We start from the raw sequence: 13,266 nt of genomic DNA on the forward strand, positions 1-13,266 counted from the left end.
ATCAAACGAAGCCCTTTTCACAGGTGTGACTCATGTGTCCCTGTGTGTTTGTGTGCATGTGTGTGCATGTGTGTGTGCATGCTCCTCCCCCGCACCCTCAGCACCCCTGCTAGCAGCACAGTGCAGTAACCTATATCACACTGGGTGCTTTCTAATCCAACATGACCTCTCACCAGGCATCCACCCGAGCCACCAAGACAACCACCATGACAGTCAGGCAATGATTAGTGGAGGAGCTGTGGGGGGGGAGGAGAGGCCACAAGGCTTATTGGAAGCTCATTTACTGTGAACAAGGCCTTCACACATCAGGGTTGTGCTTTTACAACACTGCATACTACACGTCAAGTATAAGTTCAGTCCTACCACTATCCAATGTTATCATCCATATTCCATCATATTACCCAGTTAAACATTAAAAGAACAAACAAAAAAATAAACAACTTGCCTTCCTTCACTTTGTTCAGTGATGGTAGTTTTATCTAAAACCTGAGACATAATAGTATTTTTTTGCCAAACGCTACAGCAGATTTCAGGTCAAACACAATTCTTCACACTGTTACTGTCTGGTGGATTTTTGGCTTGTCTTAAAAGTGTGGAGGATGCCATTTGCTGTCAGAGGTCAAAAAGTGGCAAGAAAAATAAAAAAGAGGAAGCTTAGTTCCAGACAGACCGAACCAATCTGTAAAACAGCCATGACCATGGGTCCCATCATTAAAGTTAGTTCTGCAAAAACCAGAGACGATAAAGTGTGAAGAGAGAGACGGGGATGAAATGGTGTGAAGGCCTGATAGTGAAAAAAGGAGAGGAATAGAAAATTAAACTGGGCCATAAAAGCAGCAAGATAATATGATCATGTATAAAAAGTTGGTGTCCTCAATTTAAAATCAGTTTTCCAAGAATTCCAAACTATTTCATAATGTTTCAGTATAATGTGTTGTTGCATTTACAGTACAGGTTTGGAAGTGATATTTTGAACTAGTATGACTTGGCTCAAAAAAACAAAACAGAAAAAAAGATGGAAATAAAAATATATTTGGAAAATAAAATACTCAGTAAAGACAGGAAACTATTGCTCTTTATCATCATCAACAATGTTAATCATTGCCAACCTAATTTACTCCTCCATCTGGTTCCACTGAAGCAATGTGTGTTTTTAATGTGCACCTTTCTTTTGTCAAGACAAGAACACTGCACATCCGCAAATTAAATGTTCCAACTGTTATTCATCAGCAAGACAGCCTAAAAGATTTCATCCGTCTGTCGAGTCATTGTCTTGCACCACATGAGACAACATTGTTTATTGAGCTTATGACTCACTGGTGATTATGCAAATGTCCTCACATTTACAGCAACACAAAGTTTTGATGACATTTCTGTGCAAAATTCAAATCCATAGTGTAGTCACACACATGACATCGTGTAGATATCTGCAATGTATAGTTTAAAAACTTAAACACTAGGTCAACCATGAGGTCCAAACACACCAAAATATCAAACAACAGCTGTGTAGGGTTGATGGTTATTACCTGTGTCTGGGCCAAAGGATTGTGCATGACGTAAGTCTCCAGGACTCCATAATATTGTCACTTCAGGTGCTGTAACATGCTGCACTTTAACATCCATCACCAGTAACAGCCATAGCACCACTGCTTAAATAGTCCTTCCATGAGCAGGAGCCAATCCGGGTAGAACCGTATATACAGTGCAACAGGTAACATGCTGAAGTCAAATAATTCCTCAACTAGATCCACTTTAGTTCACCATAAAAATGCATTTCAACTAAACAAAATGAGCTTAAGATTAACAAAAAACAAATGACGCTTACATAACATCACATTCCTGATCCAACCCCCCTCTCATACATGGACTATCCCAGTGACATCACTGATGCTACCAGGAAGTGCTTAAATACAGGTAGTGATTTGTCCCCTCCTTCTTTTGCTTCCTGAAGACATGGTGGGTAAGTAATGAGAAAATCCTTTAAGTTATGAAGCACAAGACCTTACTATCTGCTCAGAGTTGGACTCACATCAAAGAGTCCATGTGTGTTCATCAATATCGTCACTTTAATGCGTAATACATTTTCATATAATCAAAGGTCACATACATGAAGGAGCTCAGTACAAAACAGTTAAGATTAAATGCTGTATTGGCACAAGCAGATGCAGCAAAGTGTCCAGTCTCAGCACTCTTTCTGACCTTGGGACTCATCCCTGCAGGTTTTAACTCCTCCTCCCCTCAAACAGTTCTAATGGCAGGATATGCTGGGCTTTGCAACTTGTGTGACCACAGGCCTTGTTAAGTATTCACATCACCTCTTTACAGTATGCTCAATCAGCCCCTGCTTCACTGTCATGTCAGCAGCGGCTGGAAGTCACTTGTTTTCTGATCTAAAAACCTGATTTTACTTTTTATACTTCAACACAAAGCATTTTCATCACATCAGTGACCATGTCTTCTGCTCTTTCTTGTATTTGTGGTGTTGGTCCTTGCTGTAGGAGTTGTTTTTGGCCTCTAGGAGACATAATATGCTACTATAAATGCATGTGTTGGTGGGCGTTCAAATGCTCAGCTGCCTAATAGTATGGTGCAGTTGGCATCAGTGTTTTCCCTGAGGTAATGCTTTTTTTTTCAAGAATTTCTGGAGATGCTGAGCTTACCAGGGACAGAGTTACTATATTATTATATAACGGATCAAAATATACACTGGACAAAAATACATATGGTGGTCCACACATTTATCTATTATGCGCCCCATTTTCTGGAGATATAATTCATATCTTGCCATGTGTTGTCCAGTTGTGGTTTTGGAGCTCTTTTTCTTCTGTCTTTCCTGAGGAAGATGGGTTTTAAATTTTTCACATTGCACAATGTAGCCCAGGGGCAACAGGCTGGCTTGGCGGTGGTGAGAGTCACCTCATGATTTAAACTCCAGGTGTTTTTGGTCTTGCTGGACGAGAAACTCTTCATCAATTTAACAGCACAGTGTCTGAAATATCTTGTGATATGAAATATCTTTCCATCTCTGTGAATGCTGGAGCAATTTTCAGCATTACCTTTCTTTTTTTGTAGCATATTCACTCAATTTCTAATTAATATTTGATTAAGTCTAAACAGAAAATCATTTCAAAATAAAACTATATAGGAAGGATAAAGTTTAACATTTAGCAGAAAAGCCCCCTAGAGGACACAAAAAAGAACAAATAATTGATAGTATAGAAACGCCTACATATTGTTTCTGCAGCTAATGGCAGTAGGGAATCATAAAGCCAGCATTCTGCGTCTGGAAGGGTCAGAACTTCACAGCCAGTGTTTGTCCATCACAAGCCAAGTGTCTAATAAAGAGGCCACTAAATGCTTCCCTGTATGCCTCTCTTAAGATAAGAGCACCAAGTAAATGTCAGAAATGTGAATGCTTTCTAGGAAACAGTTGCACAGGATTTCCAGGGTGCATAAAGCAGGCTGGTTAGACATTTCTGCAAAGGTCAGTGACTTGGTTTTACCAGCTTTTTGCTCTACAGGCCTGACTGTGCTGGATTCAGTCATTAATGTGCAAAATTCCCATTACACTTGTGTTTTATTTATGTAAATTGACTTAAAGGTAAACATTTTTACACAGCCAGCAAGGGCATGATTATGATTATGAGTAAGTCTCGTTCCTCCACCTAAAAAACTCATTAGGACACTCCTTTAGTGTGGTCACAGTGAAATTATTAAACAGGCTTCAAATTTACTACATGGTAAATTGTCCTGTAAGATAATCAAACTGCAAATTGCATTTCAGTCTAGCAGCAGCAGAGTGAATCCATGCATGGCACAACCTCCATACAAGGTCAAACAGATGAACATATGAGAGCCGGAGGAACACGAGTAGTTGAGTGTGCAATTTGTTTTAATGGTAAATAGATTTTTAGTTAAACGGCGTCAGAAAGCAAAGGTTTTGGGGTTCAGTTTGTGTTAGCTTAGCACTTTGTGGGTTGAAGAAAATTCAGATTACATGCAATGTAATTTTCTTTTCATTTAAAAAAAAATAAATCAATTTTAACAGCTGGTGTCTTGGGATGTGGAACCACTGTCATTTGGTGGCAATTATATGTACATTCGGGCCAGTGTTTGTTTAGCATTGTTCTGATTAATAACTCTCAGTAGCAGGTAACAACATATCACAACAAGATTTTTATATTTTCACTTTTGTTTTTCTGTATTTCTGTAATGAATTTAAATTGAAGTGTGACAACAGAATTTAAATGTTTACAAACTAACTGCGATTCCAATGCAGTTTTCCAAGATCATCCCTTTATAATTATAGTCCTATTTGTAGTTGCAGTCTATCCCAAGTAAATGTCAGAAATGTGAATGCTTTCTAGGAAACAGTTGCACAGGATTTCCAGGACGCATAAAGCAGGCTGGTTAGACATTTCTGCAAAGGTCAGTGATTTGGTTTTACCAGCGTTTTGCTCTACAGGCCTCACTGTACTGGATTCAGTCATTAACATGTAAAATTCCCATCACAACTGATTTATTTGTGAATTTTTACAAACTAACTGCAATTCCACTGCAGTTTTCCAAGATCATCCCTTTATAATTATGATGCTATTTGTGGTTGCAGTGGTTAGCACTGCTGTCCTACAGCAAGAGGGTTCCTGCTTTGCTTCTGGCTGAGCCCTTTCTGTGTGGAGTTTGCATGTTCTCTCCCTGCCTGTGTGGGTTTTCTCCAGGTACTCCGGCTTACTCCCACATACCAAAGACATACATGTTAGGTTAAGTTAGGACTCTTACTGGCCATAGGTGTGAGTGGTTGTCTGTTTTTGTGTTAGTCCTGTGATAGGCTCGCCACTTGTGTACTCCACCTCTCACCCACTGTGACCCTAGTACAGGACAAAATGGGTTAATAAAATGGATGGATGGATGACATAATCCATAATCTAGGGAACACCCTAAGACTATTATTAAGAAATTACTGGGCATAAAGCACTGCAGAAACTATGCTTATCTAAGCTATGCACACATTACATGTATCCTGATTAATGATGGATTTTTTCAATGGCAAATTAATCTGGTTAACCTTTTGACTGGTTGATCATATTTCTTGCCATTTAGCTCTGCTCCATCAGGTTGAAAACCTTTATTGCAGTCATGGCTAAGGAGGTTATATGTAAGCTGTGATATCTTTGCCATCCCTGTGTTGTCATGGAGTCCTCTCCACAGGAGCCGGTGTGGTGTGCTGTCCGTGGTGCTGAAATCTGACAAACTGTTGCTTCTAACTGCCACCACCCTCCACTCCCACTCACTCTCAGCCTCATTAGTTTGCTCCTAGACTGCGATCTCATACCACCGATGATTAATATACATCTGTCTGTGCAGGCTGAGATATGCACGTCATAAAAACCAGGGGACAGGATTGCCACTTATATACACTCAACAAAAATATAAACGCAACACTTTTGTTTTTGCTCCCATGTTTCATGAGATGGACTTGAAGATCTAAACTTCATTCCAGATACACAATATTACCATTCCTATCAAACATTGTTCACAAATCTGTCTAAATGTGTGATAGTGAGCACTTCTGCTTTGCTGAGATAATCCATCCCACCTCACAGGTGTGCCACATCAAGATGCTGATCTGACATCATGATTAGTGCACAGGTGTACCTCAAACTGCCCACAATAAAAGGCCACCCTGAAATGTGCAGTTTTGTCTCACAGCAAAATGCCACAGATGCCACAAGCATTGAGGGAGCGTGCAATTGGCATGCTGACAGCAGGAATGTCAACCAGATCTGTTGCTCGTGCATTGAATGTTCATTTCTCCACCATAAGCCGTCTCCAAAGGCGTTTCAGAGAATATGGCAGTACATCCAACCGGCCTCACAACCGCAGACCACGAGTAACCACACCAGCCCAGGACCTCCACATCCAGCAGGTTCACCTCCGAGATCGTCTGAGACCAGCCATTTAGACAGCTGCTGAAACAATTGGTTTGCATAACCAAACAATTTCTGCACAAACTGTCAGAAACCGTCTCAGGGAAGCTCAACTGCATGCTCGTCATCCTCATCGGGGTCTTAACCTGACTCCAGATCGTCGCCGTAACAGACTTGAGTGGGCAAATGCTCACATTCGATGGCGTCTAGCACGTTGGAGAGGTGTTCTCTTCACGGATGAATCTCGGTTTACATTGTTCAGGGCAGATGGCAGACAGCGTGTGTGGCGTCTTGTGGGTGAGCGCTTTGCTGATGTCAATGTTGTGGATCGAGTGGCCCATGGTGGTGGTGGGGTCATGGTATGGGCAGGCATCTGTTATGGACGAAGAACACAGGTGCATTTTATTGATGGCATTTTGAATGCACAGAGATACCGTGATGAGATCCTGAGGCCCATTGTTGTGCCATACATCCATGAACATCACCTCATGTTTCAGCAAGATAATGCACGGCCCCATGTTGCAAGGATCTGTACACAATTCTTGGAAGCTGAAAATGTCCCAGTTCTTGCATGGCCAGCATACTCACCGGACATGTCACCCATTGAACATGTTTGGGATGTGCTTGACCGGCGTATACAACAGCGTGCACCAGTTCCCACTAATATCCAGCAACTTCGCACAGCCATTGAAGAGGAGTGGACCAACATTCCACAGGCCACAATAGACAATCTGATAAACTCTATGCGAAGAAGATGTGTTGCACTGCATGAGGCAAATGGTGGTCACACCAGATACTGACTGGTTCTGAGTCCCCAGACCGCCAATAAAGCAGAAACAAAATGCACATTTCAGGGTGGCCTTTTATTGTGGGCAGTTTAAGGTACACCTGTGCACTAATCATGATGTCAGATCAGCATCTTGATGTGGCACACCTGTGAGGTGGGATGGATTATCTCAGCAAAGCAGAAGTGCTCACTATCACACATTTAGACAGATTTGTGAACAATGTTTGAGAGGAATGGTAATATTGTGTATCTGGAATGAAGTTTAGATCTTCAAGTCCATCTCATGAAACATGGGAGCAAAAACAAAAGTGTTGCGTTTATATTTTTGTTGAGTGTATATACCCCGTTGGCTGTGAGGCGAGCCTCTCCTCCATTTAACCCTATTCATTATGCCACCTTGGACCGTGCACAATATTTGCAGTGGATTTGTATGCAGAGGATGGAAAATAAGTGCTAGATCAAAGTTAAAGAGGAGATTCATTTGACGGTTATTCCTTGAGGGCATGAGTGATGGCTTCCAGCTGATGCACTTGATGAGTTTTCTCAGTAAGAAACGTTGGCCTTTCACATGGTTTAGTGGAGCCTCGTTTTTCAACAGAACCAAAGACGTTAGAAGGTCTAAACCGAGTTTCCAGCACACATGTAGCATGTGGAAATCCTTATAATCCTGTAAATATCTTCATATCAGTCATTTCTCGTAGCATGTTAGTTTTGTATCAGGACCTTTAATGGAATAAATTTGAAATGTTGGCCAAGCACATACATCCGAGGCAGTCAAGTGTCATAGAAGATGTGTTTGTTTGTTTGTTTATGACTAAAATGAATCTTTATATTGCAAAATATTCATTTAAGAAGCTGCAAATGATGACACAGGATTTTCTGCTTTAATCCTCTCACTAAAGGATATAGTCGCTTAGACACAAGCTTTTTCTTGCTAATTATTCAAAGTGTTGTGGGCATTCTTATCCCCAAGTGTTTGACTCTCGGCTTTTTCCGTCTCCGTCCGCCTTCTCATTAACATTCCTCACTTGTGGGTGTGATGCTGAGAAGATCTCTCTCCGGCGCGCCGAGCGGAGACGCGCAGAGCCTCTGTGCGTTTAGAGGAGGTATCAACTGCCGACAGGAGGGGAGCGACCAGGAGGAGCGGAAGAAGAAACAGCAGATCCACATTGCAGGCGACCATTCCTTCACTGCTTGTGTCCATTTCACAGCTCGCCACCTGCAGAAAAAACGGTCCTTTTACTGCAGATTTCTTTTTTTTTTCCTTTTCGTTCTCCTCACAGCTGATGCTCTTCAGTATGAGTCGGATCTAACATCTCCGGAGAGAAAGAGGAATATCAGACTCCCCTGGTGGATGTGGACATCTAAACTGTGGACATGGAAAAGATAGTAAATTTACCCCTTTCGGTTCTCCTGGTTTTATGGGGATGCGCGCTTGGAGGCTCGCCCAGTGTTCAAATTGGTAAGAGTCCATTAGTTTAAACAGAAAGGCGATTTTCTTTGCTGTGCGTAAAATCACCAGGCATTGATGTGTTAAGATTCAAATTTGTGCAAGTGTAACTGGTTATTCCTGTCAATTTCAGGGGGACTTTTTCCAAGGGGCGCGGATCAAGAGTACAGCGCCTTTCGGATAGGAATGGTTCAGTTTGGCACCTCGGAATTCAGACTGACGCCTCACATTGATAATCTGGAAGTGGCGAACAGTTTTGCTGTAACCAATTGCTGTAAGTCACAAAAACATGTTTTTTTTATCGACGCTTTTCTGTATGCCACCCATCAGATCATTTGGCACAGCGTGTTTGAGTTAAATGTATCAGCTGTTACAATTGGGTGTTATCTAAACTGTCTTGATTTATATTCTGCCAGCAAAACCGTCGAGACTGAGCTGGATAGTTGAGGATGAACAAGCATTGTGTAGGCAGGGGAAAGTTGGTTTCCACAGTAACAGTCAGTCACATCCTTCCCATGTTCATTCCTTCAGATTCAGAGATCAGACGTGCTATACTACAATAATATCGATCCAGCCAGATCTTTTAAACCTACCGATTTTCTCTTAAGTAACAGGAAAGCAAGTGGAGTGAGATAATTGTGGATTCCAGTCAACCTGTTAATTGAATCAAATGTCATTTTTCCCACGCTCACTTCACTTTTCTTCCTTCTTCGGATATTAACCCATCTTATATATTATTTTTCTTTCGTTTTCTGAGAAGAAAACATAGATCTCGGACTTGCTGAGATCATGTTTGTGTGCATCGATGTCTCTCTTCAGCTCGGAAAGGAGCGGTTCTTCTAAAGCGTCACGCACAGTCGCTGTAGCGGCTTTGACATGACTATGGAGGATTAATTATGGTACCACGAATTAACAACCTTGAAGGGATTTGACAACTATTAGAATAAGCCAAATCACGACACTCCATTACAATGAACCTACCACATATTTAATTCTATTCTATCACCGCGTTTCGATCAGACGGCTTCAGTTTCAGTAAGAATTAGATGTATTCTTGCTTTTCTTTCCACCACCGAGCACCTGGAGGGTTTTCTTGTTGTAATAGCTGCAGAAGGGTTCCAGGGTCGCTATTTTTAATAGCCAGGGATCGTACTTTTCATTAGCCGGTTGCCAAGCGACTGCTTCTCTCAACAGCCCCCTTAAACATAAATCAAACGCTTCTGATTGGTGCGCGCGTCGGTCCAATCGATTGCATTACCATATAAAAGCTTCCTGCTTGGAGATCCTCGCTGCGTCCGACAGATCACAGCAAGTCATGTCGATGTTCAAATTAATTCCTGTTTGTCACGAAAACAGGAGTGCACTGTGTGGGAAAAAAACCTGGGACTTACTTTTATTAGTCTGTAGTATCCATACTTACAGGTGACAGCAGTGAATATACCCATTGGTTTGTTGTTTTTCTATATTTTTTAATTTTCTATTTTCCTCTTGGCACACATTATGACCCCTGGATTTGCTTGATTATCAACATACTAACAAAAGTTCTGCTGTCTAAGTCAATTGCATGATGGCTTATGCAGTATAAATGACTCCTGTGGTTTAGGAGAATCTGTGGTGCTGGTTCACCTCTACCTCAACCGCTTCAGTTTAGCTACAACACTTTAAAAGGTGATTTGCAAAGATTGTGTGCAGAAACTGAATGGATGTCTGAACAAATGACAGCCATGTTGGAAAGGCTGTGGCATCCTTTGCAGACTGAATGTGTGCATGCATCTGTACAGTCTCTGTGTGTGTGTGTGGTAGTGTGTGTGCATGAACTCTGTCTACTTTCTCTAATTGACTTCTTGAGTGGGAGTAAGAGGCAGGAGGGATAGGACTGGCTGGGGTGAGGTGAGGTGGTGGAGATGGAGGGGATGTGGGGGTGCTTTTGAAGCCAGTAGATGGCAGTCTGCCTCGCAATCCACCTCCATGTGTAATTACAGTACATTAACACCAGCACTTTGTCTTTTGTTTAAGCGTACTTTATGAGGGGGGAGAATAAAAGGGAGAAATATTGGAGCTGACATGCACTGAAAGCTAAAAACACTGTAACCACAGGCTCTTATAAGCCTTCAGTTGAATGGCAGTAGTAATCACACACTTTTAGTTTGGAAGCACAGAAGCACTTTGGGCCTTCAATAAAGAAGCAGAAAATGAAGAGTAATGTGAAAGTAAACAGTTTGATTATAAAGGACCAATTGGATCTGAGAGACAATTTTAACTGCAGGTATTATTACAGCCACGAGGAGGGCATCGAATGTAGTTGGGATTGAATGCATTTTTTTTTTTTTTGCTTTAATTTCATTGCAAAAAAATGGCTTCACCAGCAGATATATCACACACTGGTTGTACTTGTTAGCCTGTGAAGCAGCATACTTCATCAATGCAGTGTGTCAAAGGCTGCTGAGGGGGGGAGGATGATACATTCCTCCATCAATAACAGTTCATGTGGACAGACCCGTTTATGCTGCCAAGACCGGGGAGTCATTGTGACTGTATCTGTATGTATGTGCTGAGCTACACCCAGAGCAATACATTTAAAAGAAAACTAGTTCAAACGTCATATATGACATCCACCCCTAAGACCCAGAAAATCTCTATTGCTGTTAAAAATGGCAGATATTGTATGTCTGATCATAAATTTCTGAGGCTGTTGTTCGATTTTGATTTTATATATTTAAATCTTTAACAGCTGCATGCTTGGCAGCCAGACCATTCATTAGTTCACTGTGGAGACACCTCATGATATGTGGTGACATCAGTGAATCACAAGGTAAATCTGAGCAGTTGGGGGGCTCTAAAAAGTCTTTGTATGACCACATACATCTAATAATTGGTCCCAGTGGAGATACACTTTACATCCCTGCCAGCAATGGTGCAAAAAATCACACCTTTTTTGACAACTTTCTACTTGAACAGGTGAGGCGAACTACAGCATCACTCTCACTTTTTCCTAATTGGACAAAGTGCCTACTCAACCAGGATTTTTAAGTCATTCTGTGCAGTATAGCAAACTGTAATGCGATTTTCCTCAACACTGACATCACCAGGGACCTAATAGAAGCATTGCATACAGTAAAATCTGGTGTTTTGCACATATACAGCCTCACATGCCCCTCACATGTTAAGCGTAGGGGGGCAAAGGTAGAAATCCACCCTTTTGGTTGCTACAGATAAAAAAAAAAAAAAGTTAAATATCGGAAATTAAAATGCAACCTGATTGGAATGATACAACATACTGCTAATCCACACTAAATCTAAAAATCACAAGTCATGTTATATAACGCATTTTGACTTATTAGACATTTACGATACTGCAAACCCTATTTATCAGCAAATCTAATTAAATCTACAGCAAACTAATCAAGTTTCAAAGTTATTACTGGTGATATTGTGAATTATAAGCCTCATAAAATTGAAATAAGAATATGCAGTAAAACATGGGAAGATCTGCAGCTGACTTAATCTCTGATTCCAGATGCATCATTTGTGAAATAACCTTTAGCAATGCAATATTATTTAGAAATACAGCATGTTTTCCCTTTATTTTTCTACCTAAAAGCTATATGGCTTTAAATTTGACCTGAAACTCTAACCAGTAAAGTGTGGTTGGTCTTAGACCCATTGGCAGAAATGGACTAAACCATTCACCAGAGGGGGATTAAGGGCATTCATTTCAGATACAAGTAATAGTTGCTAGAACAATACAAATCACAACAACAAAATTTAAGTGTTTTAAATCCAGGGTCTCCCATTTGTGGGGCCCTATTATTCCCCTCACTTGGATGCCAGGACTTTTTCTTTGTTAAGCGTTCACACATATTGCATTTTGTTAGTGCAATACGCTCACCTCTTTGAAAGCAAACCACCCTTCCTCCACTGAGACCAACAGAGCAGTTTGAGGTCACTGACAGCCGGCTACCGATTTAACACTTCAAAGTTGTTGTTTGTCATGGCTGAATCGCGTCATACTGTAATTTCATGCATCTAACTACTCATAGCGATTCAGGGATGCATGCGTTCAGACACCTAGCCGCATGATCAAAAGCCTCAACCGACCATATTCATGCACTGCAGAGAATTGGTTATAGCCAATTTATTGTTCACGCTTAATTAAGTGCATTCTCCTCCATTTCAGAGAGTGAGCTGTGAAATATTAAATAGGCCTGGGAGCTGGCTGGTCAGAAAATGAGGCTAAAAACCCTCTGTGGATCTTTGCTTGCCCTGAATAGAGGCCCCAACCAAGCCCTTATCACTCCGTCCTCAAAAAAAAAAATGAAAAGAAAAAACAGGCTGAGATAGCATATGTTACAGTGTGATTCAATAGGAGGTCTGGAGGTCGTCTGATGACTTGCATCCAACGTCTTAGTTTTCTCAGTGACTCCAAGGCAAGTGGCTCAAAAGCATTTTTTGCCTTAAGTCAGCGAGTACACTCATCTGTAGACAACCAACTGTTTAAGCCAGAGCAGGACCCTGGCTTTGGGGGATGTTGTTGCACAGTTGTTGCTCTCCGCTGTGCAGACGGTCACAAATTGGTGGCAAATTGGTACATGGATATCCGCACAGACCCACACATGCACCCGCTTATGGTATAATTTCCATCACCCGTTCTAAGATTTGTTTTCTTTCTTATTATGTAACATTGAAATATTACTCTTCCCAAACCAAAGCATCAATGTTCACACTACTGTTATACACACATAAGCAATGAGCATTGAGAGAACATAGCACAGACTCTTACTCCAGTGCAGACACCAAATTTACTCCTTGTTGTTATTGAAAGTAGCAGAGATCATAAGTATTCACTGAGCATAAAATGCAGGCTTTTATTGCTCCCATGTGGATTCTACCTGTCCAGCACTGGATAAGGCAGGAATGATGCAATGTGGAGTCACCTAATAGGCTTTCATTGCCAGATGGTGGGTCTCATCCTTCAGCTGAGCAAGCACACTGCACCGAAAACCCACTCTGGAACAAATAACCTGCTTTCTCTCAGTATGAAATGGTTTTTATTAATCCAATTAATGTATTCATTCTGAACACTCTGTACTGTATCTCTGCAC

The 13,266-nt window shown here is 41.3% G+C and overlaps 1 protein-coding gene across 6 annotated transcripts in view; it reads left to right on the forward strand.

The window, feature by feature from the left end:
• Nucleotides 1-1,946: 1,946 nt before the first annotated feature.
• The window catches only part of gria2b (glutamate receptor, ionotropic, AMPA 2b), a 50,167-nt gene continuing 38,847 nt past the window's right edge, over nt 1,947-13,266 (forward strand). For 5 of the 6 annotated variants that reach the window (XM_028415861.1, XM_028415863.1, XM_028415864.1 and 2 more), the window contains exons 1-2: nt 7,816-8,176; nt 8,298-8,438. In XM_028415861.1, the coding sequence (XP_028271662.1) occupies nt 8,092-8,176; nt 8,298-8,438 (226 nt within the window). In that variant the 5' untranslated portion in view covers nt 7,816-8,091. Of the gene's footprint in view, nt 1,961-7,815; nt 8,177-8,297; nt 8,439-13,266 lie in introns of those variants that run through there. The other variant, XM_028415862.1, reaches the window with a different exon arrangement.

Source organism: Parambassis ranga, chromosome 10, assembly GCF_900634625.1.
Source record: "Parambassis ranga chromosome 10, fParRan2.1, whole genome shotgun sequence".
NCBI lineage: Eukaryota > Metazoa > Chordata > Actinopteri > Ambassidae > Parambassis > Parambassis ranga.